This window comes from Microtus oregoni, unplaced genomic scaffold, assembly GCF_018167655.1.
Source record: "Microtus oregoni isolate MIOR12 unplaced genomic scaffold, Mior012 000035F_ref0000213, whole genome shotgun sequence".
NCBI classification, from domain to species: Eukaryota; Metazoa; Chordata; class Mammalia; order Rodentia; family Cricetidae; genus Microtus; species Microtus oregoni.
The window spans coordinates 24,000,019-24,023,756 of NW_024543094.1; the positions used below are offsets into that span (position 1 = coordinate 24,000,019).

Consider the following 23,738-nt stretch of genomic DNA (forward strand, 5'->3'; position numbering starts at 1 on the left):
GGTACTAGGGATGGCACTTAGGTGCTAGGCTTGGGCGGCAAGCATTTCACCAATGGGGTTTCCCCTCAGCTTTGAAAGAAGGTGTGATTTATGGGCCTTTCTCCCATTGCCCAGAGATATTTATATTGGCCTTCTTTCTCTACACTTCTGCACTTGAATGACAAAGTCGTTTCTACAGAAAGCCCAAAGCCATGACATCAAGAACCCAGGACAGAGAGAGGGATGAGTGTAGGAGCAGAGCAAGGAACTGTGCAAGGCTAACCGTGCTCTGGGATCTCAGCTGCAGTGCTTGGACAGGAGATGGGGCTGGGGGAGGATGAAGTGTGACAAGTAAAATCCAACAACAGGGTCCCTGTCTCCTCAGAAGCACTCATGTCCTCATTGTCCTCATTTTAACTTCAAGTTCCATCTATCTCAAGGTTTCTCTCTGGTAGCAGCCAGCCAAGGCATCCACTAAGACTTAACACACACACACACATACACACACACACACACACACACACACACACACACACACACACAGAGAGAGAGAGAGAGAGAGAGAGAGAGAGAGAGAGAGAGAGAGAGTCACAAAAAGTGCAAGACGCTGCTCTTGAGGTCCTGTGTGCTACTTACCTTTTTATTCCTCCAGAATACACACTTCTTTCTCATTACTTCCATACAGCATGTGGGCCAGTTTGGGTTCCCTTCTGGGTAAAAGGCACAATCCAGGTGTCACTGAGCGGTCTGAGCCTTTATCATTACCCTCATGTTTCCTTTAGTGGCCTGCTCACTACTGGTGGGCAGAGATGGCCAAGGGAGGCTCCAAGGAGTCTCCCAGTTTCTGAGTGGATTATTTCTAGCAGAAGCCCAGGCTGCTTACAGTGGTCAGCAATGAGTACTCCCATCACCATAGTAACTTCGAGCTACTTTATGAATTCCCCAGATGTTCAAATTGTAGTCATAGCTTCCAGTTCATTGGGTTCTGCTACTCTGCTTTCAGAAACAGTCTCTGGCTTGGTGCTAAGTTTATAGGAGCAGGAAACACAAACCTTACAAACGGAGAAACCAACAGTAACAGAGGTATGAGAAGTTGTGATTGGTTGTTGCTGCGTCTGCGATAATTTCTAGTATTTTCTTCTTTATGCTTTGAATGTATTTTATTTTATTTTCTTTTTTTATGAGGTAGAGTGTAGTCTCTATCATGGGTTTTAACTTTTCTTTTCTAACACTAGCACTTAAAGCTATCAATTTGCCCATGAAGTTTCTCTCCAGACTCCCATGTATTGTATACTTTCAGGGTGCTCCTTTGGAATTTTCCATGTAATTTGTTTTCTTTTTGTCACACGGATTATGTAAAAATATATTGTCTAAGCAATATTTAGAATTAAATGCCTTTCAGTTGCCCTTTTAATGAAGTGCTTTTTTAGGACAGGCATGTTTTCTTATGTTAGTGCAGAGGACTGTTTGGAGACTTGTATATCACACAGTCCATTTTGGTGAGTTAGTTATTAGATACAGGGTTCTGTGAGCATCACTTAAGTTGACTTGCTTAGTAGTATGGGTCATATTTTCAAATTAATTCCTGATTTCTCTCACTGGCTTCATGCTTGATTCTCAGTTCCTGTCTGTAGGTTTGCCTGCTTCTTCTCTTAGTTCTGTTGATGTTGCTTTATATGTCTGGGCTTCTGCCATTTGCTGCCTATATATCTGAATATTTTCTTTGTCACTTTAGGCTGCTATGACAAAATGCCTCAGTCTAGGTGGGCTGAGAAATAGAAATGTAACTATTACAGCTGGACATCCTGGTTAGTCTGAGATCAATTTTTTGGCCTATTTAGTCCCCAAGAAAGCATTCTTCTTGGTTTTCAGACCAATGTCTTCTTGCTATGTCCTCATGTGGGAATGGGACATTGAATGGGAATTGGAGAATTTCAATCTCTCATCTCATACAGTGGTTCGAATTCTACCACGATGAGCTCACACTCGTCACCTAATTAATTTTTGATGTGGTTTTAACATGGTGTGTGTGCCTCAGGTTCATATATTAACTGCTTGGTTCACAGCTAAGCTGCATGATATGAGCGGTGCCAGGACCTTTAAGAGATGAATCTTGACTCTAGGAAGTAAGATACTCAGGCATGTCTTTGAAAGGTTCTTGCCCCATCCCCTTTCTATCCCCATTTCCCTCTCTCCCATAGTTCTGTCCATCGTGAGGTGAAAAACTCCATATATTGCCCACTCCATGATGTTTGCCTCAGCATGGACCCAGAATCACAGAACCAAGTGTCCATGGGATTAACCCTTTAAACTCTGAGCTAAAAGAGGTCTTTCCTCTCTAGAAGTTTTCAGTGTTGGATATTTTGTTTACAGTTGTAGAAAAGCAGATGATAGGCATCTCAAATTTGATCTTCAAATACTTTTATAGTATGTATTGGGGTATTGACCAATAAATTCTTGGGAAACTACACCTAATTCACTCATATCTCTGGTGAATTGACATTTCCATCACCTCTATCTGGGAAAATCCTTGGCTTGATGCCTGTTTTCCTTAACTGTTTCTGAGGTGTCCTTTCTGTCTTTGTAACTTTTTCCCACCTTAAGAGAGATAAGTGGTACAGCTCAGGTAGCATGTTTGATGGGGAGGACCTAGCAGAAGAGTCTGACATAAGCAACAATCTTTGATTATTATCCATTATCTTGATTATTAAAGTTCTCCAAAACATTAAAACAATTGTGCTTTGACAATTTCATATATATATATATATATATATATATATGACAGTTTTATATATGATATATGGAAGTTTTAACAAATGTACATATACATAATTTTATACAAGTATATTTGACAATTTCACACATATATAATTATATTAGTCAGATTTCTCTAGAGGAACAGAGCCTATAGAATGAATTTATATACTCTGCATCTATCTATCTATCTATCTATCTATCTATCTATCTATCATCTATCTATCAGATTTGTTAGAATGGTTTACAGGGGTGATCAGCTTATCTAAAAGTCTAACATGGCTATCTACCAATGGAAGAGTCAAGAATCCAATAGTTGTTAAGTTCATAAGGCTGGATGTCTCAGCTGGTGTTTTATATAGACTGGACTTCTAAAGAAGTAGGCTCTAATGCCAGTGAAGACTTGCTCATGACAACAAGCAGGCAGAGTGAAAGCCTCCTTCTTCCATGTCCTTTAAGTAGGCTAACACAAGACGCTGTGGTCTACATTAAAAGTGGATCTTCCCACCTCAAAAGATCCAGATAAAAATAGATCTTCCCACTTAAATTGATTTAATTAATGAAAACATCCCTCGCAGGTGTACTCAGTCACTTGAGTTTTAGTTAATTCCAGATGTAGTCCAGTTGACAACCAAGAGTAGCCATCAAAATAATATTCGACAATTTCTTACATATATAATAGTTGATACTTTTAAGGATGTTTATATGAATATATATATATATATATGTTACATTATAGTCGTACTATTTTTCTACCTTCTCATCATTCTCCTACCTCCACTACTTTCCTCCCACATTGTACCCATGCCACTTTTTTTCTTTTTGTTTCGTTTTTCCTTTGTGACCCGTTAGTTTTAATCAAGAGCATTCATGTAGGCATGTTATGAAGCCATCCACTGGAGGACTCATTAGTGGCTGTATCACTGAAGACAATGACTTTTTTTCCCCCAACAATGTTGGATAGTCATTAGGTCCCTTGGGTAGTATGGGGGCCCCATGAACCCCTCCCCCATTTCTGGTTGAGTGCTTGCTGGCTTTGTTTTATGTATGTCCTATGTGGGCAACCACAGCTAACCTGAGTTTATGAGTGCCATAGCCATGCCATACTCATAAGACAGCATTTTATAGCCTCTTCCTATCATGCAGATCTTATTTTCTTTCTGCCCTTTTTCTTAATGCTCCCTGAATCTTGGAGGAGGGATATGATGTTGACTATAGTTTTTATCCTGCCCCATTCCCGCAGTTGTTGAGTCCCAAAGAAACCACAAAGAGATCTACATTAGTTATAAACAGATTGACCCATTAGCTCAGGCTTCTTATTAACTCTTATAACTTATATTAGCCCTTTATTTTTGTCTATGTTTGCCACATGGCTCAGTACCTTATTCAGCGAGGCAGTTACAATATGGGTGTCCAGTTAAATCATGAGCAGTCAGTAGTGGGCAGTTCTCAGCATTCTGACCAGTCATGAATTTTTGCATTAGATCCCATTTTATACAACTTTTCTTTTTTTTAATTAAATTTTTTTAATTAAAAATTTCCACCTCCTCGCCACCTCCCTTTTCCTTTCCCCTCCCCCTACTCCCCACACCCCACTCCTCTCCCCCTCCCTCTCCAGTCCAAAGAGCAGTCAGGGTTCCCTGTCCTGTGGACAGTCCAAGGTCCTCCCCCCTCCATCCATGTTTAGGAAGGTGAGCATCCAAACGGCTAGGCTCCCACAAAGCCAGTACATATAGTAGGATCAAAACTCAGTGCCATTGTCCTTGGCTTCTCAGCAGCCCTCGTTGTCCACCATATTCAGTGAGTCCGGTTTTATCCCATGCATTTTCAGTCCCTGTCCAGCTGGTCTTGGTGATCGCCTAATAGATCAGCCCCACCGTCTCAGTGGGTTGGTGCCCCCCTCGCGGTCTTGACTTCCTTGCGATGTTCTCTCTCCTTCTGGTCCTCATTTGGACCTTGGGATCTCAGTCCATTGCTCCAATGTGGGTCTCTGTCTCTATCTCCATCCATTGCCAGATGAAGGTTCTATGGTAATATGCAAGATATTCATTAGTATGGCTATAGGATCGGGCCATTTCAGGCTCTCTCTCCTCAGCTGCCCAAGGACCTAGTTGGGTACATCTCTCTGAATCCCTGGGAACCCCTCTAGAGTCAAGGCTCTTGCCAACCCTAAAATGGCTCCCTTAATTAAGATATATACTTCCCTGCTCCCATATCCATTCTTCCATTATCCCAAGCATCCCATTCCCCCAAGTTCTCCCTATCCTCTCCTTCACACTTTTCTCTCCCCATCTCCCCTTTCTGCCATCCCACCCCACCCCCCAGTTCCCAAATTTTTGCCCAGCAATCTTGACTGCTTCCAATATCCAGGAGGATAACTATATGTTTTTCTTTGGGTTCATCTTCTTATTTAGCTTCTCTAGGATCACGAATTATAGGCTCAATGTCCTATAGTTATGGCTAAAAAACAATTATGAGTGAGTACATCCCACGTTCATTTTTTTGGGTCTGGGTTACCTCACTCAGGATAATTTTTTCTATTTCCATTCATTTGCATGCAAAATTCAGGAAGTCATTTTTTACCGCTGAGTAGTACTCTAATATGTATATATACAACTTTTTAAATGATTTTTTAAAAAAATTATATACATTATTGTTTTACCTGTATGTGTGAGAGTCATTGAACCCCCTGGAACTGGAGTTACAGACAATTGTGAGCTGCCATGTGGGGATTGAATCCATGTTCTCTGGAAGAGCAGCCAATACTCTTAAACACTGAGCCATCTGTCCAACCGCGATCTGTTTGCTGTAAATAGAAGGGTTTTTTTTTTTAAATTAATACCTAGGATAGCTCAGGTCTATTGATATACAGACAATTTGACAACACATCCTTATAGTAAACAATCATAGTAGGTTCACTCCTAGTGCTGATAAATTTTCCCAGCTATGAGTCTTTGTGATCAGGTGTTCTGTACTACACGTGAACTCTATGGAACAGTCAGTACTCAGATCTAACCAGAAATACGTTGGTTTCCTCTATATTGATCATGCTATTATTGCACCAATAAGAAGTTCTTGCTTTGCAATTAGGTATTGTAGCACACAAGGGCTAATATTGGGGAAGACCATTGCTAGCTCTTCTTCCCCACATGTCCACATAACAATGTTTATCACTTATAGAGGTTAGCCATAAGGCAGAAAGCTTCTAGTTCAGTTCTGCAACCATGATGTGGGATACCTTCAGAGATAGACTATAATCTTCTACTTCCAGTGGACAACTAATGATAATAACCATATCCCATAGAACTTTTTGTGGACAGGGGGTTCTGTGCCCTTCCTAGCCAGCTACTCCTAGGGAAGTATCCTATATCTGGCACTGGGATTTTCATTTCATAAATCATGGATTCTGGAATCAGTACTATCCATACATGCATGGTACTTTCACACAAAGTCTTTCTTTTAAGACAATTGTTTTAAACTATCTTATAAAGTACGAGTTTCCATATGGCTTCTTCATGTATCCTTAGTTTCTCTTCACTACCTTCCCATGCTCCATATTTTTCTCCTTTCTGTTTATATCTAACCATCCCCAGTATTCTTTTCCTCTATTTTCATAGTACATGTGCTCCAAATATTAATTATAATTAGAAATTAGATCTATTCTTCTGATGACTTTTTCACAGTCCTGTGTTTGCCACAAATATTTTATATAGAATATTATATATATATATTCTATGAAAGTTATATACATATAACTCCTCCTAATCTGGGGGAGCCTTGACTATGTTAACTAATGTCAAAAGGAACTTGGAAATGCTATTGAACTTTAAACATTTGAAAATGAGTCTTGGAAATAGGAATCCACGATCTGGCTATGATCAGGGAAAAAAGCTAAAATGATGAAACGAAGGTCAGAGATATGTAGCCCTGCTGGCTTTAAAGATAGAGAAGAAGCCAGGAGCCCAGGAACATGGGTGCTCCCTAGTCTAGAAGATGGAAAGGACAAGAAAATTGACTCTCCTCCAAAGTTTTAGAAAGGAGTCCAGCCCTGAGGGCACAGGAATTTTAGCCTGGCAATACTCACGCTTAAATTGGGAGTCACAGAACCATATGGTAGTACATTCTTACCATGTCAAGGCACCCAGTTTGTGGTCATCTGTTAGTAGCAGCTGTTGAAAACTAATCCATCCCTTGGTATCAATTCATGTTTGAATGTAATTGTAAATGGAGACAGCTTTGTAAACGCATCTTTTTCTGTCTGAGAAACTAAAATCCCTCTGAGAAAATTCTCAGAATTGAAAGTGCACTGATTTCTCAGACTCAGCATCTCTCAGTTTAATAAATTGCTTGGATGTGAGGAGGAACGAACGTTCGAAGTATCTCCTTCAGTAGTTTGGATAGAGAGGCTTCATTTTTAGCAAATATCATGTATTCTATATTGCATAAATTAGTGAATTTTTAAAGACATACATGGTTATGCTAGGGAAAGTTTATTTCTGGAGCTGAGGCAAAGTCTCAAACCTTCAGGCATTTTTCCTAAGGTTTTTAGATCCTGCAGGCAGTTTCTATAGCAACAAGTGAGTAGAATCCTCAAGGGACTGCCTGCACTGTAACTGGAGATGTCCCTGGAATTGGGGGAGCTGGACCACTGCCCAGGGTCCACTGTGTTAATAGAACTCTAGTGACTGTTGGAAAGCTCAAACTCTCTGAGGTGGCAGGGCAGAAGGAAGTAAAAATAAAAGTTTAGGTACCATTTCCATGAAAATCCTTGGCAAATCAGTCAAGGATGGAGGCAGTTCTTCATAGCTGTAGTTTCAGTAGTTAGGAGTCAGTTAACCACAGACCAGGGATCCCAGGAAAGAATTCCATCTGCACTAGACATAGGTATCTCTCTTGTCATTGTTCTCCAAAGAGTGCAAAATAACAGTTATTTGTATGTTGTCTGCTCTATGTCAGTTCTCTCTATATCTGCTTTCTACACAGTTGATTTACAGTATAGAGGAGGATATATATCGATAATATGCAGTTATTGAGTTACTTAATGTAAGGGGCATGAGCATCTTCAAGTTCTGGCATTAGAGAGAATTCCTGGCATAAGTGTCTCCTGGATGCTGAAGAATAACTATATGCCCAGTTTTCTATCCCAACCCCCTACACACCCACCACCCACCAATCACTATACCACAGTTTTTTAAATCATTTTCTCTGCCCTCACCACACAATTTTTTGGATGTTTCTTTTCAATAGCTCATCCTTTTCAAGACTATCAACAGTTTTCCATTAAAAGTGTGTCTCACATAATAATAGATGAAGAAAAGCCACAGGGAAGGGCATTGTTTAGAGGAATTTACTGGGTTACTACTAACAAACGCAAGAAAGTGACATCACAGTCAGAGTTTGTCTTGCAACATTTTCCAGTTTCCAGGGAATGTTCTCTGTGAAAGGAAGGGACAGAATATTTTGAATTTGAACCTTTAAACCAATGCAAAAATGTGAAAAAGGAAGGCTGGCTATTACACTCAGCTAGTAACCCGACTGCTGGTAATTTTCTAGGCTGCTTCATGACTGCAACAGCTCAGCAAATGTCGCACTTATGGTTACGGTACAAATGTTACACTTAGAATTACTGCCACACCATTTCAACATAGGGAATCTGATGAGAGGAATATGAAGTAGACACATGTCTGGTCTGCACTTCTAATCATGTGACTACAAAAATGAACTGGATTCTATGTTTTTAGGCTTTTCATTTAATTGTATCCTTAACATTATTTTATTTTACTTTATTTGTGTGTGTATTAGGTTCATGCTTATTTGTGCAGGTATCATATATTTCATATATATGCATGCACATATAGAGACCAGAGATCAACTTTGAATATGTCTTCTTTTGTTATCTTCACACACATACGCATGTGCGCATGCACACACACACATACACGCAAATATATACAACTTTCCCAGTTTATTTAGTATTACTTGTCTATATATGATTTCACGACTGATCCCATGGGATTGGATAACCAATTAGAGACCTCTTCTTGGGGAACTCAATTTCTCCTGCTCTAAGCAGTTGTTTTGTCTATAGCTCTTTGTCACTTTACTTTTTGATACAGTCTCTCCCTGGAGCCTGGGGCTCTCTGATAGGCTCGGCTGACTGGCTATGGAACCCCAGGAATCTGCCTGCCTTTGATTCACTAATGCTGACAGTATACACATGTATCAGTACATAAAGTTGTTTATCTGAGTGCTGGGGATAGAACTGTGGTCCTCAAACTTGACTGGTGGCCGCTTTGCCAGCTGAGCCATCTTTCAACCTACCATCCCTTCCTTACCTTTTATTTCATTGAGCTTTATTACTTAAGAGAAATGCAATGAAATTCATTATCTATCACCACCAGGTTGTCTGATGCTATGAACCCTTTCATATCTGTAAGAAATAGTAAATGTTTTTTTCTAGAAGTTTGACAATATGTAAGCATAATCCTATTGGCTGTTATCCATCCATAGGAAGCAAAATTTTAAGGGAGTGTAAGGTAGCTTTTATATTGCCAGAGATTTCTGTCTTGCCAAGTCCCACAGCCATTCAGTCCCAAAGAAAACACACAGAGGCCCACATTATTTACAAACTGATTGGCCTATTAGCCCAGGCTTCTTATTAACTCTTTCTTGCATCTTAAATTAGCCCATAATTCTTGTCTGTTTTAGCCACGTGGCTTGGTACCTTTTATCAGTGAGGCATTCTCATTTTCCTTCCTCTGCATCTGGCTTCCTCTGGGATGACTGAAGACTGACCCTTTCCTCTTCCCGGAATTCTCTTGTTCTTGTTGCCCAGCTTCTACTTTCTGTCTGACTTCTGGCCAATCAATGTTTTATTAAAATTATACAATATAAGTGACAGGGTATAATTCAATTGTCCCACAGCAGTATCTACCACCACCACGTTGTCTGATACAATAAGCCCTTTCAGAGCTGAAAGAAATAGTAAATTATCTTTTTCTAGAAGTTTGACAGTACGCAAGTGTAATCACATTGGCTGTTATCCATCCACAGGAAGGGAAAATTTAAAGGCATGTGAAGTGGTCTTTATGTGCATGTTTGTTTTTAAACAAATGTTAGACAGTAAGCATTGCTTTAGGAACTCCTTTAGCCAGTAGACTTTTAGATACCAGCTCACCTGGGCATGGGCTCTTATACTACTAATGCTGATGTAACGTGTGCACTCGCTCTCCCTTCTGGATGCTGGTTAAAGTTCTTGTTTCCCTGTTGTGCAGAGGACTGTGATCTGTGAGTCTACTCCTAAATAAATAACCCTTTATTATACTCAATTCTGAGCTAGTGTCTTTGTAGCGTCATCTTCGAAGCATCACTGTCATTGTATTGGGAACTCACTGAGAATGTGTACCCAGCATTCATAATCCATTTCAGAAGCAAAATTAAGATTATTTGATGTTGATAGTTCTTTTCAGAAGAAAGAAGTACGAATCCGTTCTGCCAACAACTTTGAAAGACTTCTGATCTTTCTGTAAACCAACAACAAATCAATTAAATATACTTTTTACATTTTCTACTGAGATACTAATATATCAAACCCACTCTGTAATGTAGGGAAACCAGGTCCTGGAAATGTTGATATTTTCTTACTTACAACATGTCTTAGTTGCTCTTTTAAACCACATTGTGAATGCCTGAACACACTCACATGTGCACACTTTCCAGAGTATCCTTTTAAAAATAATTTTAATTAATAGATTGCTATATTACTATGAATAGTTTATTCTGGTCATCTTAAACTATCAACTTGACTCAGACTACTGATGGCAATGTCTTAACTGAAGAATAGTGTGGATCAGATTTGTCTATGGGCATGTCTGTGAAGGATTGCTCATTAATGTAGACTGTCCTCACCCACTGTGGTTGGCACCATTCCTTTGGTAGGTAGTTCTGAACTGTATAGTTAGCTAAAAGTGCAAAAATTGATGTTCAACCTCCAAGCTCCTGCTTGAGCACTATACCTTGACTTCCCTCAAGGATAGACTGTGACCTGGAAGTGTTAGTCAAATAAACCACCTCCTACCCTACGCTGTTTTTGGAAACAATGTTTTATCACAGTAACAGAGATAAAACCAGAATGGTAATTCTTTTAATATTATGAGATAAATCATTTTAGCTAAATCTACCTGAGACTAGATGACAACATATTACTTAAATCATTACATGTAGACTGGATATATTTCTAGGAGTGGAATTGCTAGGCAGTATGGCAATTTGACAGTTAATTTTCTAGGGAATTGTCAGACTAGTTTCCTTTGTGACTGTGCCAATTTAGATGGTTACAACCAACAGAAAAAAAGATTACAATTTTCTCATATCCTCACCTAAATGTGTATTTTCACAAATGTACGATTTAATTTTTAAAAGTGATTAGCTGTTATGGATTACATATTAGCACTTCTGCAAAATCAATACTTTAACTTTAATCCCTAGAATGATGATATTAGGAGGGATGGCCCTGATGGTAACAGATTGTGGATTCCCACCCAAAGGGGTCAGATCCCCTTAGATTGCTAGGATGCAAATGGAGCGCTACACTTCATTTTTAGGTTTATGTGTATGTTTTGCCAGTTAGTATGTATAGCACATGTATTCACACCCTCAGAGGTTGGAGGGTAGCTAGAGTTGATGGGATCAGGTGTATGGAGCCTGCATAACAGGCTTGGACTGAATGTTTCATAAGAAGAGAGTGAAGAGGTGCTCTCTAACCTATGTGAACATACAAGAGAAGGTAGAATTTCATAAACTAGGACTAACCATAGAATTCCACATATTCTATAGGTGACCTGGTTTTTGATTTCCCAGGTTCCAGAGCTTCATGAAATACTGTTGAAGATGCCCAACCAGTTAGTATACTAGAGCTGCCCTAGCTGACCCACAGAAGAGACAGTTTGCAGATGTCGATCTGTCTCCCTACAGTTTTCACATGCCTTTCCCTAGAGAGGAGTGACTCTAGGGAGCATTTCCTGTGGTTATTAGCCATCTGTATATCTTCTTTGACAAGTTTCTATTCAAGTCGTCTACATATTCCTGCTATTGAATTCTGAGCTCGTTACATATTCTGAGTACTGTCTTTTCTGAACATGTGGTTTGCAAATATTTTCCCATTCCATTGACTGCCTTTTAAGTCTGTACAAAGATTATTTTTTTAATTTATAAAGACTACATTTTAATTTAATGTTTTTGAGAATTTCATACAGTAGCACAATTTTTACATCATTTCCACATATTCCTTTTTCTCTCCAACTCTTCCACATACCCCCAACTACCTCTTAAATTATTGACCTTTCTTCTTTAGCTATCATTTTTTCACACACATGTACATGTACACATGCACATCTATTCAGTGTGGTTCACATGTGTATGTGTTTAGAGTTGACCACTTGTGATTGGAAAATCTTAAAGGGGTTCACCCCTAGAGACTGGTTTTTCTTCTCCTAGCAGTCACTAACTGTCTATAGTATTCCTTCTAGGGGTGGGATTGATAAGATTTCTTTATTTGTATTCCATGCCAACTGGTCTCGTTTTATAGGGGATCTTTAGGGAACAGATTTTTCAGATTTCCTCTCATATGTAGGATTTTGTAGCAGTCATTCTGTTCCTCTGGCTCTTTCAGTCTCTGTGTCTCACTTCTAGGGTGCACCTGAGCCCTGAGAGGAGGAGATTCACTGTAGATGTACTGGTTGGGTTTGGACACCCCCTGATCTTTTCTCTGTGTTTTAACCAATTGTGGATTTCTTCAATAGTCTCTCCCTGCTGCAAAATGAAGCTTCTTTGCTGAAAGTGAGAGCTATAATTCCCTGTGAGTACAAGGATAAATTTTGATTATGTTCACTTTACCTACTTATCTCTTCTTGGAGTTTTATATTTATATTTTTTTAAAAAAATCAGTGATAAATCAGTTTTCATGAATCTTTCAAATTTGCTTTTAAGAATTTTGTGATTCTGAATCTCATATGCTTAGGTCTTTTTTCAATTTTGATTTAATATTTTGACTCAAAGTCTAAAGTTTATATTAGTTTTCACTGTGAGTCTTCTGTGTCCATGGATCTTGTAAATACATATGATGAAATGTATCCATAAATGCCATGTTATATAGGAAACTTTCACCTTCCTAAATATATTCATGCTCTCTCTGCTTATCTTTTCTTTTATTCTAACATACAGAAACGACTTTTATCTTTTACTCTCTCTGTACTGCTGCCTTTTCCACATCATTATGCAGTTTTTTTAGTTGCTGCCTTGTTAGCTTGTCTTCATAGATTCAGAAGTGCACATCTAAGACACTGTTCATGCTAACTGATAAAGCTGTGTCCATGGAACTTCACTGTCTGGGTCCAGCTAAGGAAAACAGACTCAGGTGCCCGGGGGAGTTGCTTTTAGAAATAGGCATTATGAGCCTTTTTCCCTATAGAGAACTGCACAGGAGGATGGGAAGGACATAATATTTATAACACAGTCACCATTTGAGATGCATTCAAGAAACTTCTTGCAAAAGCATGGACGTACAGTGCCTGTATGGAAGCATATGTGTATCATGTACACATGCATGTGGAGACATGAAGTTGATGTTTGTTGTCTTCCTCTATCACACTCTATTTTACAAGAGTATAGTTTCTCTTTGAACCCAGAGCATAGCAACTGGATAGTCTAACTGGTTGTCTTACTGTGGGAATCCCCTGTCTTTGCTCCGTGAATTTCAAGATACAGGTAACAGCTACACCTACCCAGGTATTATGGGAGATCTGGAGAGCTGAACTCCAGTTCTTACACTTGCATGGCAAGAACATTATCCACTGAGTCAGATTCCCAGTCTCCTATTGGTTTTCTTGTTGTTAGTTATCCTGATTAGCATGGAATGAACTTTATTTCCAAAATAAATCAATAGATAAATGCAGGTAGTTCCAATTTGTACTTCTATTATAGCTAAGGATATCACATACTATTTCATATAGCTATTTACACACACACACACACACACACACACACACACACACACACGAGAACTGTCTGTTCAGTTAATTTACCCACTTATGGACTGAATGATTTAGAGCGTTCATCTTTGAGTTCTCTCTCTTTTGCTCTCTCATTCTCTGTATGCTGGTGTGTATGTTTGGGTATATATATATATATATATATATATATATATATATATACTTGTGTGTGATGTGTGCATGTTTGCATATGTGTGTCTGTGCACTCATGTCCATACACCTGCTCTACATTACTTCCTAGAAGCAGAGTCTCTCGCTGAACAGTCAGCAAGCACCACTGTACTCCATACAGTGCTAGGGTTGTGGGGTTTTAATGTAGGTGCTGGGAATTCAAACGTAAGTGTTCATGCTTACGTAGCAAGTATTCTTAACTAGAGTTCTTTGTGGATTCTGGTGACTAAGTTTCCATCAATGTGTATGGTTGGCAATGACTTCTTACTATTCGGTTGACTGTTTCTCCACAGTCAGCTTCCTTGCTGTGCATAAGCTTTTTCATTTACACAGCTTCACTTGTCAATTCTTACCATTATTTCCTAGGTTACTGGAGCCTTTTCAGCAAGTCTTTACTGACACTTGTGTTCTGACGTGTTTTCTCTTACAGTTACATTAAAGTCTTTAATCCGTTTTGAATAGATAGATTCTTTTTATACAGTGATAGATCAGAACCTAGTTTCATTCTTCTTCAGGTGGATGCAGTTTTCCTAGCACCATTTATTAAAGAGGTCATCTTTTTTCTATTTATTTTTGGCATCACTGTTGAAATTATGTGAGTTTATTTCTGGGGCCTTTTTTATATTTCATTTTTCATAAAGTTTTCATTTTGCCACTAACATACTCTTCTGTAACTGTAGGTCTACAGTATAATTTGCAACCAAATATTGTGTTACTTCCAGTGCTGCTCTTTCTGCTACTGACTGATCTGGTTTTTTGTGTGATCATTTATATTTTCATACACATTTTAGCTTTTTCCTAGTTCTGTGAAAAAGTCATTGGAAATTTTACAGAGATTGTATTTAATTGGTAGATCAGTTTTCATATTAAAGACATTGTTTGTCTTGCCAATCCATAGGCTTGAGAAATGTTTTGGTATCTCTTTCAGTTTTTTTCTTCATTGTTTTTAAAGTGTTCATTGTAAAGGTCCTTTATTTCCTTGTTTAGGCTTATTTAAAATTTAAGTTATTGTCAATGGGAATATTTCTCCGATTTCTTTCTTATAAGTTTGGTGTTTAGAAAAGTTACTAATTTTTTATGTAGATTTTGTAGTTTGCTATTTTACTGTGTTCATTAGACCTAAGAGTTTTCTGATTGAGACTATTGTATCTTTCAGTATATTATCACATCATCTTCTTTCCCTGTTTGTGTCATTTTGTATTTCTTAGCTCTAGCAACAATTTCAAACATTATATTAGGTGACTAGAAAGTGGATACCACTGTCTCAGTCTTGATTTTAGACTTAACACATTCATTTTTCCTAGTATAATGTTGGAAGAGACAGCACTTTAGGAATTGTTATGTTAGGTAATATTCTTTTATTCAATCCTTGTTTTCATTGCTATGATAAAGTACTGACCAAAACCAACTTGAAGGAGAAAAGAGTTTATTTGGATTATACTTTCATGTCACTAATGTGGGATGTCTTTCTTTATATGTGTTGCTTTTATTGGTTGATGAAAAAAGCTGTTTTGTCCAATGGACAGGCAGACTATAACTTGGTGGGGAATCTGAAAGAAGAGACAGAGAAGGAAGACAGAATGAGAAGATGCCATGTAGCTGCTAAAGGAGTACCATGTCTCGCTGGTAAGCCACAACTTTGTGGCAATACACAGATTAGTAGAAATGGGCACATTTAATAATTAGAGCTAGCCAGTAAGAAACCTAAGACGTTGGTCAGACAAATGTGACTGATAATAGGTCTTAGAGTGGTTATTTCATAAGCAGTTGCAGAAGCTAGTGAGCTGGACCTGGAGAGAAACCAGTCCAGGGAGCCAGCGGGATGGAGAGTACTGATAGTTGTATCTCACAGTCCAACTTTAAGGGACAACAGGACAGGAACTCAGCAGGAGCAGAAGCAGAGACCATGGAAGAATGCTGCTTACTGGCTTGCTCAGTTTGCTTCCTTATACAACCCAGGCCTTACCTAGAGGTAGCACTACCCACAGTGGTCTGGGCCCTCCCACACCAATCATCAATCAAGAAAATGCCTGAAATACATGCTTGTGGGCCAATCTAATGGAGGCAATTTCTCACTTTTCCTAGATGACTCTAGAGAATCTAACTTGCATCAAGTTGATAAATTTAAAAACAAACTAACTAACAAATACAAAAAGCCATCTAGCACATATTCCTAGTATCATGTATCATAAAAGGATATTGAACATCGTCACAGGTCTTTTCTGAATCCATTTGAGATAATTATGTGATTTCAATACATAAATATATGCATTACTATATTACACTTAATGATTTGCATACGTTGAAACATCCTTGCATTTGGGGGATGAAGCTAATTTAATCATGGTATATGATTTTTTTAAATGTGTTGCTAAATTTGACTTACAAGTATTTTGTTGAGAATTTTGAATCTTACATCCATCAGGAAAATGATGTATATGCTTCTTTTTCATCCATCATTTGTTAATCATTTTAGAAATACATAGAGCTACTTTGGTAGTGTTCCTTCCTTCTCAACTGTATGGGACTTTCTTTAAATTAAAATTGTATACATACACATTAAAATTTCATACATGAGTACTATATTTATATCATTTCCAATTTTCTCACTGCCTTTTTTCTCTCACTCCAATTCCTCCCGGGTCTTCTCCTCAAATTCATGAACTTTTTCTTAACAATTGCTATAGACATATATGTAAATACATCCACACTCACACATCCTGCTGAGCCCAGTTAATGTTGTTTGTATGTGTATGTATTTATGGCTGACCACTTGGGATTGGATAAGCGGTCAGGGGGCTCATTCTTTGAGAAGAGTGATTGATTCTCTTTCCTCAGCAACCATTAACTGCCCGTAGCTCCTCATTTAGGGTTGGGACCTTGTGAGACTTCTCCCACTCATGCTGGCATGCAGTGAAGGTCTCATTTAGGTGACCATATACTTGAGATTTCACTGGTGAAGCTTTCCTATCATTTGTAAATAACATGATGTCCCAATAGATCACATGGTCCTCTGTCTCTTACAGTCTCTGTGCCCCCTCTACCATGGTGTTCCCCAACCCTAGTCTAGGGGTTGTATTATTTTTTTGTTTATTTTTATTTTTTTAATTTTTCATTGAGAAAAAGAAAAAAAAAGTTCCCGCCTCCTCCCAGCCTCCCATTTCCCTCCCCCTCCTCCCACCCTTCTCCCCCTCCCTCCACTCCTTTCCCCCTCCCTCTCCAGTCCAAAGAGCAGTCAGGGTTCCCTGCCCTGTGGAAAGTCCAAGGTCCTCCCCCCTCTGTCCATGTCTAGGAAGGTGAACATCCAAACTGGCTAGGCTCCCACAAAGCCAGAACATGAAGTAGGATCAAAATCCCGTGACATTGTCCTTGGCTTCTCATCAGCCCTCATTGTTTGCCATGTTCAGAGAGTCCGGTTTTATCCCATGCTTTTTCAGCCACAGTCAGCTGGCCTTGGTGAGCTCCCAATAGATTAGCCCCACTGTCTCAGTGGGTGGAAGCACCCCTCGTGGTCCTGACTTCCTTGCTCATGTTCTCCCTCCTTCTGCTCCTCCTTGGGACCTTGGGAGCCCAGTCTGGTGCTTCAGTGTGGGTCTCTGTCTCTATCTCCATCCATCACCAGATGAAGGTTCTATGGTGATATGCAAGATATTCATCTTGAGAGGACAATAATCAACTTTATATGGAAAAACAAAAAAACCCAGGATAGCCAAAACAATCTTATACAATAAAGGATCTTTTGGAGGCATTACCATTCCTGACTTAAACTCTATTACAGAGCTACAGTAATGAAAACAGTGTGGTACTGGCATAAAAACAGAGAAGTCGACCAGTAGGGGTTGTATTATATATTTGCCAGTTGGGGTTGATGCCCACAGCTGCCTATTATTCTCTGCACTTAGCCAGCTGTGGATTTCTCTGATAGCCTTTGTTGCAAAAGCAAGATTGTTTGATGAGGAGGGAGGAGCACCTTTTAACTTTGTTATTTCCAACCTTTTGTTCTAATGATACAGCAGGAATTTTCACAACAGGCATGGGTGAATTGCAAACAGAGCTGGCCTTTGTACTCCTGAAGGAGCGGACTTGGCTCTGCCCTGGATCTAGTCTCATATCTGCAGCGACGCTGATTCTACATACAGGGGCTAAACAATTTATCTCTCAGACGATTGTGAGGAGTAAGGGAGGCAAAGGAAACACAGGAACGGTATATGAATGAGGGTGTATGCAAATCAAATAGAATGTACATCATATTTTGTAGTGTAAGCACTTTAAAAGTATATTCTATGAGGACGTTGTTCTTGGAGCATGCAGTATTTGTGATGTTTGCTTGAGCAGAATGCCATCTGCATCGAATACAGGACTCATGAATGTCTCACTGGCGGAGGTTCTGTGGTTGCTACAGACAAGTGCATTCCTCTCTGCCATCTGCTAGACACTCCAAGTAAGCAGTAGGACCATAGGCCTAGGTTAATAAAGAACAGTAAGAAATTAAACAACTGCTTGAATTTTTGTGACTTAGTTTTTGAGACAGAGTCTGACGTATCCTACGCTGGCCGCAAAATTTCTATATAGTTGAAGATGATTTCTGATTCTACTTCCTCCACCTCCCACATCCTGGGACTACAGGCACATGTCACTAGGCCTGGGGTGTGCTGCTAATTCAGCCACATACAGTAAATGACAACTATCTGATTTGCAAACTAAGGAAGAAAAGGAATCTTAGTTCAGTATTTGGAAATAAGTTTATCCAAAATAAGTTTATTCAAAATTAAGTGACCACAGGTGATATAACTGAAATATAATTATATTGCCTAGCTTTGGAGTTAACTGCCAAAACTGTTTTAAACTATTGACATTTAAAGAAGTTGGGTAAATTCAGTTGGTATTGTTAATTCTTTAAGAATACCACCAAATTTAAGCTCTTAAGAATAAATAATGTCCATTATACATATAAACTAATATAATCTGGATGTATATTAATTACCACAGTACCAGAAAAATAGTTATCTATTTCTGGTTGTCATTACAAGGGGCCCGAGGTGCCCATGACATCTAGACTAACTGCCATCTAGTGGAAGCCAAGGACACAACTAAGCATCCAGCAGTGGCTCTCAGTGATGCCAACGTTAAGTTAGATGAGTGAATACACTGACCTGAGACTATGCATTCCAAAGGGAAACAATCTGGCTTGTTACTCTCTATGAGCTTGTTAGGGTAAGGAATTTGAACTAATACAAGCCCAAACCACACTGGGCTCTTTCTACAGAAGCCTGGATGCACCTTTTCTTCCGAATGGCACTGTGACATTTGATAGGCATGAAGCTATTTCCAGTTGTCTCTTTGAGAATTAAATACAGTCCTAGGAAATGATGTCTTTGTTGCTCTAAAGGTCATGGAGACCTTGGTCTTCTCTTTGACGGTAAATAAACACGAGCGCTTTGCAGAAGCTGGTCCATTTAGATGTTTCATAAGCCTAATGGAGCAATCCAAAATTGTACCTTTCATGCCTTGTTTATCTCACATTTAAACATATCCTGAAACAAAGGGAAAGTTGGCTTCCGTTGACAGCTGTGTCATTTTAAGACTTCTGCCAATGCGAGAGTCCTTCCAGTCACCAGCAAGTGGCTCCATTTAGCTTACATTTCAAACTAATGGCAGGAGTAGGTACTAAACACTGGGGAACTATTTGGGGAATTTTGAAGATTATTAAGTCCTGAATAACAGAGTAACTCGTGCTTTCCCATCAAGCTTTTCTCAGCAGTTGAATATATCTGGATCTTATTCTGGTTTTTCGTTCTTTTTTTAGCTTCCTGAAATGACTCATGTTCAAACACAACGACCCTGGATGACGTTTCTGCTGCAGAACGTTGGATTGATCTTAGGCTGGCTTTCTCTTTTGCTCTTAGCTGCATATGAACAGAATATTAGAATATAAGTTAAGTTGCTTCAATGTCTTCCAAAATTATATCTTATTTCTTATGTGGTCTCTATGCTGATTACTAAATTTCAGTATTTTTATTTTAGGCAAAGAATGTATTTTATCTTAACTTATTAATTACATATTATAATATTTTTAGAAATGTATAAAGGTAAATCTGTCTCGCACTGAATTGTTTACTTTTGTTTCTGACCCTATAATGAACCACAGTAATGGTCAGTGTTGTTTGTAAATTCTGAATTCTATTCAACTGTAAAAAACGTCATTTCCCTAAAAAGAATGTTTATTTGTTGCATTTGAAACCGACAGGTGCCGGTTGGCATAAAAATCAGTGGCAACAGTTTTGTGGGTTTTTATGTTAACAATACATTTGTTTTCTATGTAATCTATAAACCATAAGCAAATAGGATAATAGAAGTATAATAAAGGCTAATTTGAAAGTGGTGCTTTTAAGCACCTTCTGTTACTTTATATACAGATCCTCTCTTCCAAGCTGGTGTAACCTGGTCATCTGGAAGAATCAAGCCCTGCTTTAGCACTATACATGAATAGACAAATTGAGAAGCCCAAAAGATATGTCAGAGTATCTGTCTGTCCCTCTGTAAATGTCAGCATGTCTGTCCTAGGCAAGAAGAAGTGGTGATGTTCCCAGATTAGTAGGGTAACAAAGAATCAGGCAGGAATCTAATGACTCAGCTCTCATAGATTATATAACAGGCTTTGTCTCTGTCTCTCTGTCTGTGTCTCTCTGTATTTCTCTCTCTCTCTCTCTCTCTCTCTCTCTCTCTCTCTCTCTCTCTCTCTCTGTGTGTGTGTGTGTGTGTGTGTGTGTGTGTGTGTGTGTGTGTGTATGATCTTACTAATAAGATACGTTTGCATTATTTCTTGGGTCACTTTAAATGGAAAATCAGCCAAGTGAATTCATGAACAAGAAATATTGCTGGTAACCTAGAATATTATTAAAAGAGAAAACAACCCCGGCTTTAATCATTTGTCCTTGGAACGTGGATGCCTACTATTTTTCTTCGTTTTTAATGACGGGCCCTGACAAGGAAAAGGTCATTTGCTCTGACTGTGACTCACGGCACTCTGTTACGTATCTCTCCCACCTCTTACTTGCCAGCTGGTAAACGCTCTTCGTCATGCCCCAACCCAAACATAATCTTTTAAAGCTACTTCGCTTTGATCTCAAAATGAAGTGGACCTCTCTAGTTCTCTTTTGTGCTTGCTTGGAGACTTTGGGCCCTTGTGTGTGAGAACTCGGTGTACCCCAGGAACAGCTAAAGCCTTAACTACAGAGAACAAACGACTGCTTTCATCAGAACCTCTGACTCTGTGGGTCTGAGAGCGTCCTGAGATCTTGACTGAGAACTTTAAGGTGTTGCTAAGGCAGCTGGCTGTGGCCGGACTCCCAATGCCACTGAGGAAAGAAGTCAATAGGCCTGGCTTTGAGAAAAAGCAGAGCACAGGTCTGTGACCCAAGAGCCATGTGCTTTTGACTATGTTGGTTAACACTTCTGTACTTTGATATTTTTTCTGAAAGTCGACTTGACACATAGAGCTTCAGCCTTCTGATTGCGGAGAGGGAGCTAAACTGAACAAACACTCTCTTTGTCCGGGCCATCCTGGAGTGGAGGATGCATAAAAGAAGTACCAGACACTATCTCTGTGTGTGTTTCAATGCCCAGGTTCTGGTTTTGACATTTAGCCATCATTAATGCTAACTTAATTGGAATAGCTCTGATGGATGACTGTGGCTCTGGTTCAAGGTTAGACAAGTCCTGGCTAAATCACATTTGAGCTGTGAGCTGTGTACTCTATACCCTTCAAAGCAGAGTGATTTTGATACTAGTGGAGCTGGGAATGGTGTGCAGAGGGGCTTGGATGGAGCCAGCTCTCAGGACACTTTCTGAGTACTTTACAAGCTTGTCACTAGTGTTCTCTGATAGAAAGCAGAAACCTAGCCACTCAGAGGGCAATGGATAGTGGCATAGTAGCTTCTGAGGGCATCTTTCTGGGTTCTCCCTTTCTCCCCTTCACCTTATCATTGATTTGTTGATAATCAAAATTGTGTTCCAGACAACATAACCCCAGTAATCTCAGCAGGAAGATGACTAAGTGCAAAAGGAACTTGCTACTTGAGCCTGATAACCTGAATTGGATCCCAAATCACACATGAAAGGCCAGAAATGGTGGCATGCATCTGTAATCTCAGCCCTGACACAGCAAGATAGGAGACAGAGACAGGAGAATTGATTTCGCCTTCATGGGCGAAACCTGGAGTGACAGACGAGTGAGACCTGTCTTCAAAGCAAAGTGGAAGAAAAACAACTCCTAAAATTTGTGTTCTGGTTTCCTTATGTGTAGTGTGGCAACTGCGTACTAATATTCACACTCACTTTTTACTTTACTGAAATGTTTCTATTCCTCAAAATTGAGTGGTAATAATAAAAATATGATGACAATTGTGTACCCTCTGAAAATGAACTGAATCTAAATTTGGGGTGGGCTGACAGTAGTTTCTCTTTAAGCTAAACTGTATTTTCCTTAAAAGCAGGTTTTTCAACAGTGTTAGAGGGTCTGTTTCCTAGGACTCAATTTAGGGTTCTACTGTAAGTGTGCTCAGAGATTCATTTATTTCCTCTTCCTCCTCCTTTTCTTCTTTTTTCTTAAATCACTGAACTAGAAATGTTGCTGGAGAAAACTCAGAGTGGACCATGCAGTTTTCTTATTTAAGCATCTATCATCTACTGACAGGTCTGTTTTTAGAGACAGAGGAATTGGCCCATGGTGCCGTGATACTCTCTGGGAAAAATGGCTTCATCACTATTGAAGGGTGAACAGTCCCAGAGTCTTAGGCAAATGTCCCTGTGAACAGGGCCACTCCCAACTCCTCTGCCCTCTTCTGCCCTCTTGTATCTCAAGACACAGCACAGTTACATTGTTTCCTCTTTGAAGATAAAGGTCATGATTACAGGATGCCAATTATGAATGTTATTTGGGGCTCTTCAGTTGAGTCACTAAGAATTCAGGTGTCAAAGTTACATCTAAGTTCAAATGCTAGCCATACAATGATTTCCTTTTTTCCCATAAAATAATGTTATGGTGATGTCATATAGAATATTGCTTGTGGAACACTTTGCACAGAGCCTGAAAAATATTAATAATAATAAAATGTATTAAGCACCCCTCCTCCTTGATATTTTGTTTTTCTAATAGTTTCTACTCTTTCTTGGTTTTGTAACCTTCATTAAGAAAGTTTTTTTTGTTGGTGTAGAATAGGGATTGAACATTTCTATACACCTGTACTCCTGGGCTTGAGGCTCCACAGTACAGAGTTGTTTGCTTAGCATATAGAAGGCCTTAAGTTCAATTCTCAGCATTGAGAAAAAAGTATTAAAAATCTGTATCCATCTATAATCTCTCTTTAAAGCCTGCAAGATGACATCTCCTACAGAATCAATACCATCCTGTGTGTGTTTCACTTTGACTCACTTCTGGAGAGTGAGAGACAGGGCCTCCTTTGGCTTGTCCTATTCTGCACATCCTCTCGGGCAGACTCCATCTTGTGTCCTAATACTTAGACTCAGCAGGCATCCTCTTCACATATTCTGTCTCCCTCACAGTAAGTGAGAAACTACTATGTTCACTGAAGTTATTTTTCTGAGGATGAACAAAGCAAGCTGCCCGAGAAGAACCTGTCTGAGATGATGGCTGTTGTCACAACTTAACTTTGACTCAAGGAAAACAAAACAAAACAAAAAGATGGGTTGAACCTCGCTGTTCCAACACATTTGTGGATGGAAGGAAGATAACTCCCAAAAGAAACAGGAAAGCAGAGCATTGAC

The 23,738-nt window shown here is 39.2% G+C and overlaps 1 protein-coding gene across 2 annotated transcripts in view; it reads left to right on the forward strand.

Moving 5' to 3' along the window:
* Positions 1-20,676, forward strand: part of Slc39a12 (solute carrier family 39 member 12) — a 93,526-nt gene extending 72,850 nt beyond the window's left edge. The window contains exon 13 of one of the 2 annotated variants that reach the window (XM_041630834.1): positions 19,759-20,676. In XM_041630834.1, the coding sequence (XP_041486768.1) occupies positions 19,759-19,887 (129 nt within the window). In that variant the 3' untranslated portion in view covers positions 19,888-20,676. Of the gene's footprint in view, positions 1-12,423; positions 12,528-19,758 lie in introns of those variants that run through there. The other variant, XM_041630835.1, reaches the window with a different exon arrangement.
* The last annotated feature ends 3,062 nt before the right edge of the window (positions 20,677-23,738 follow it).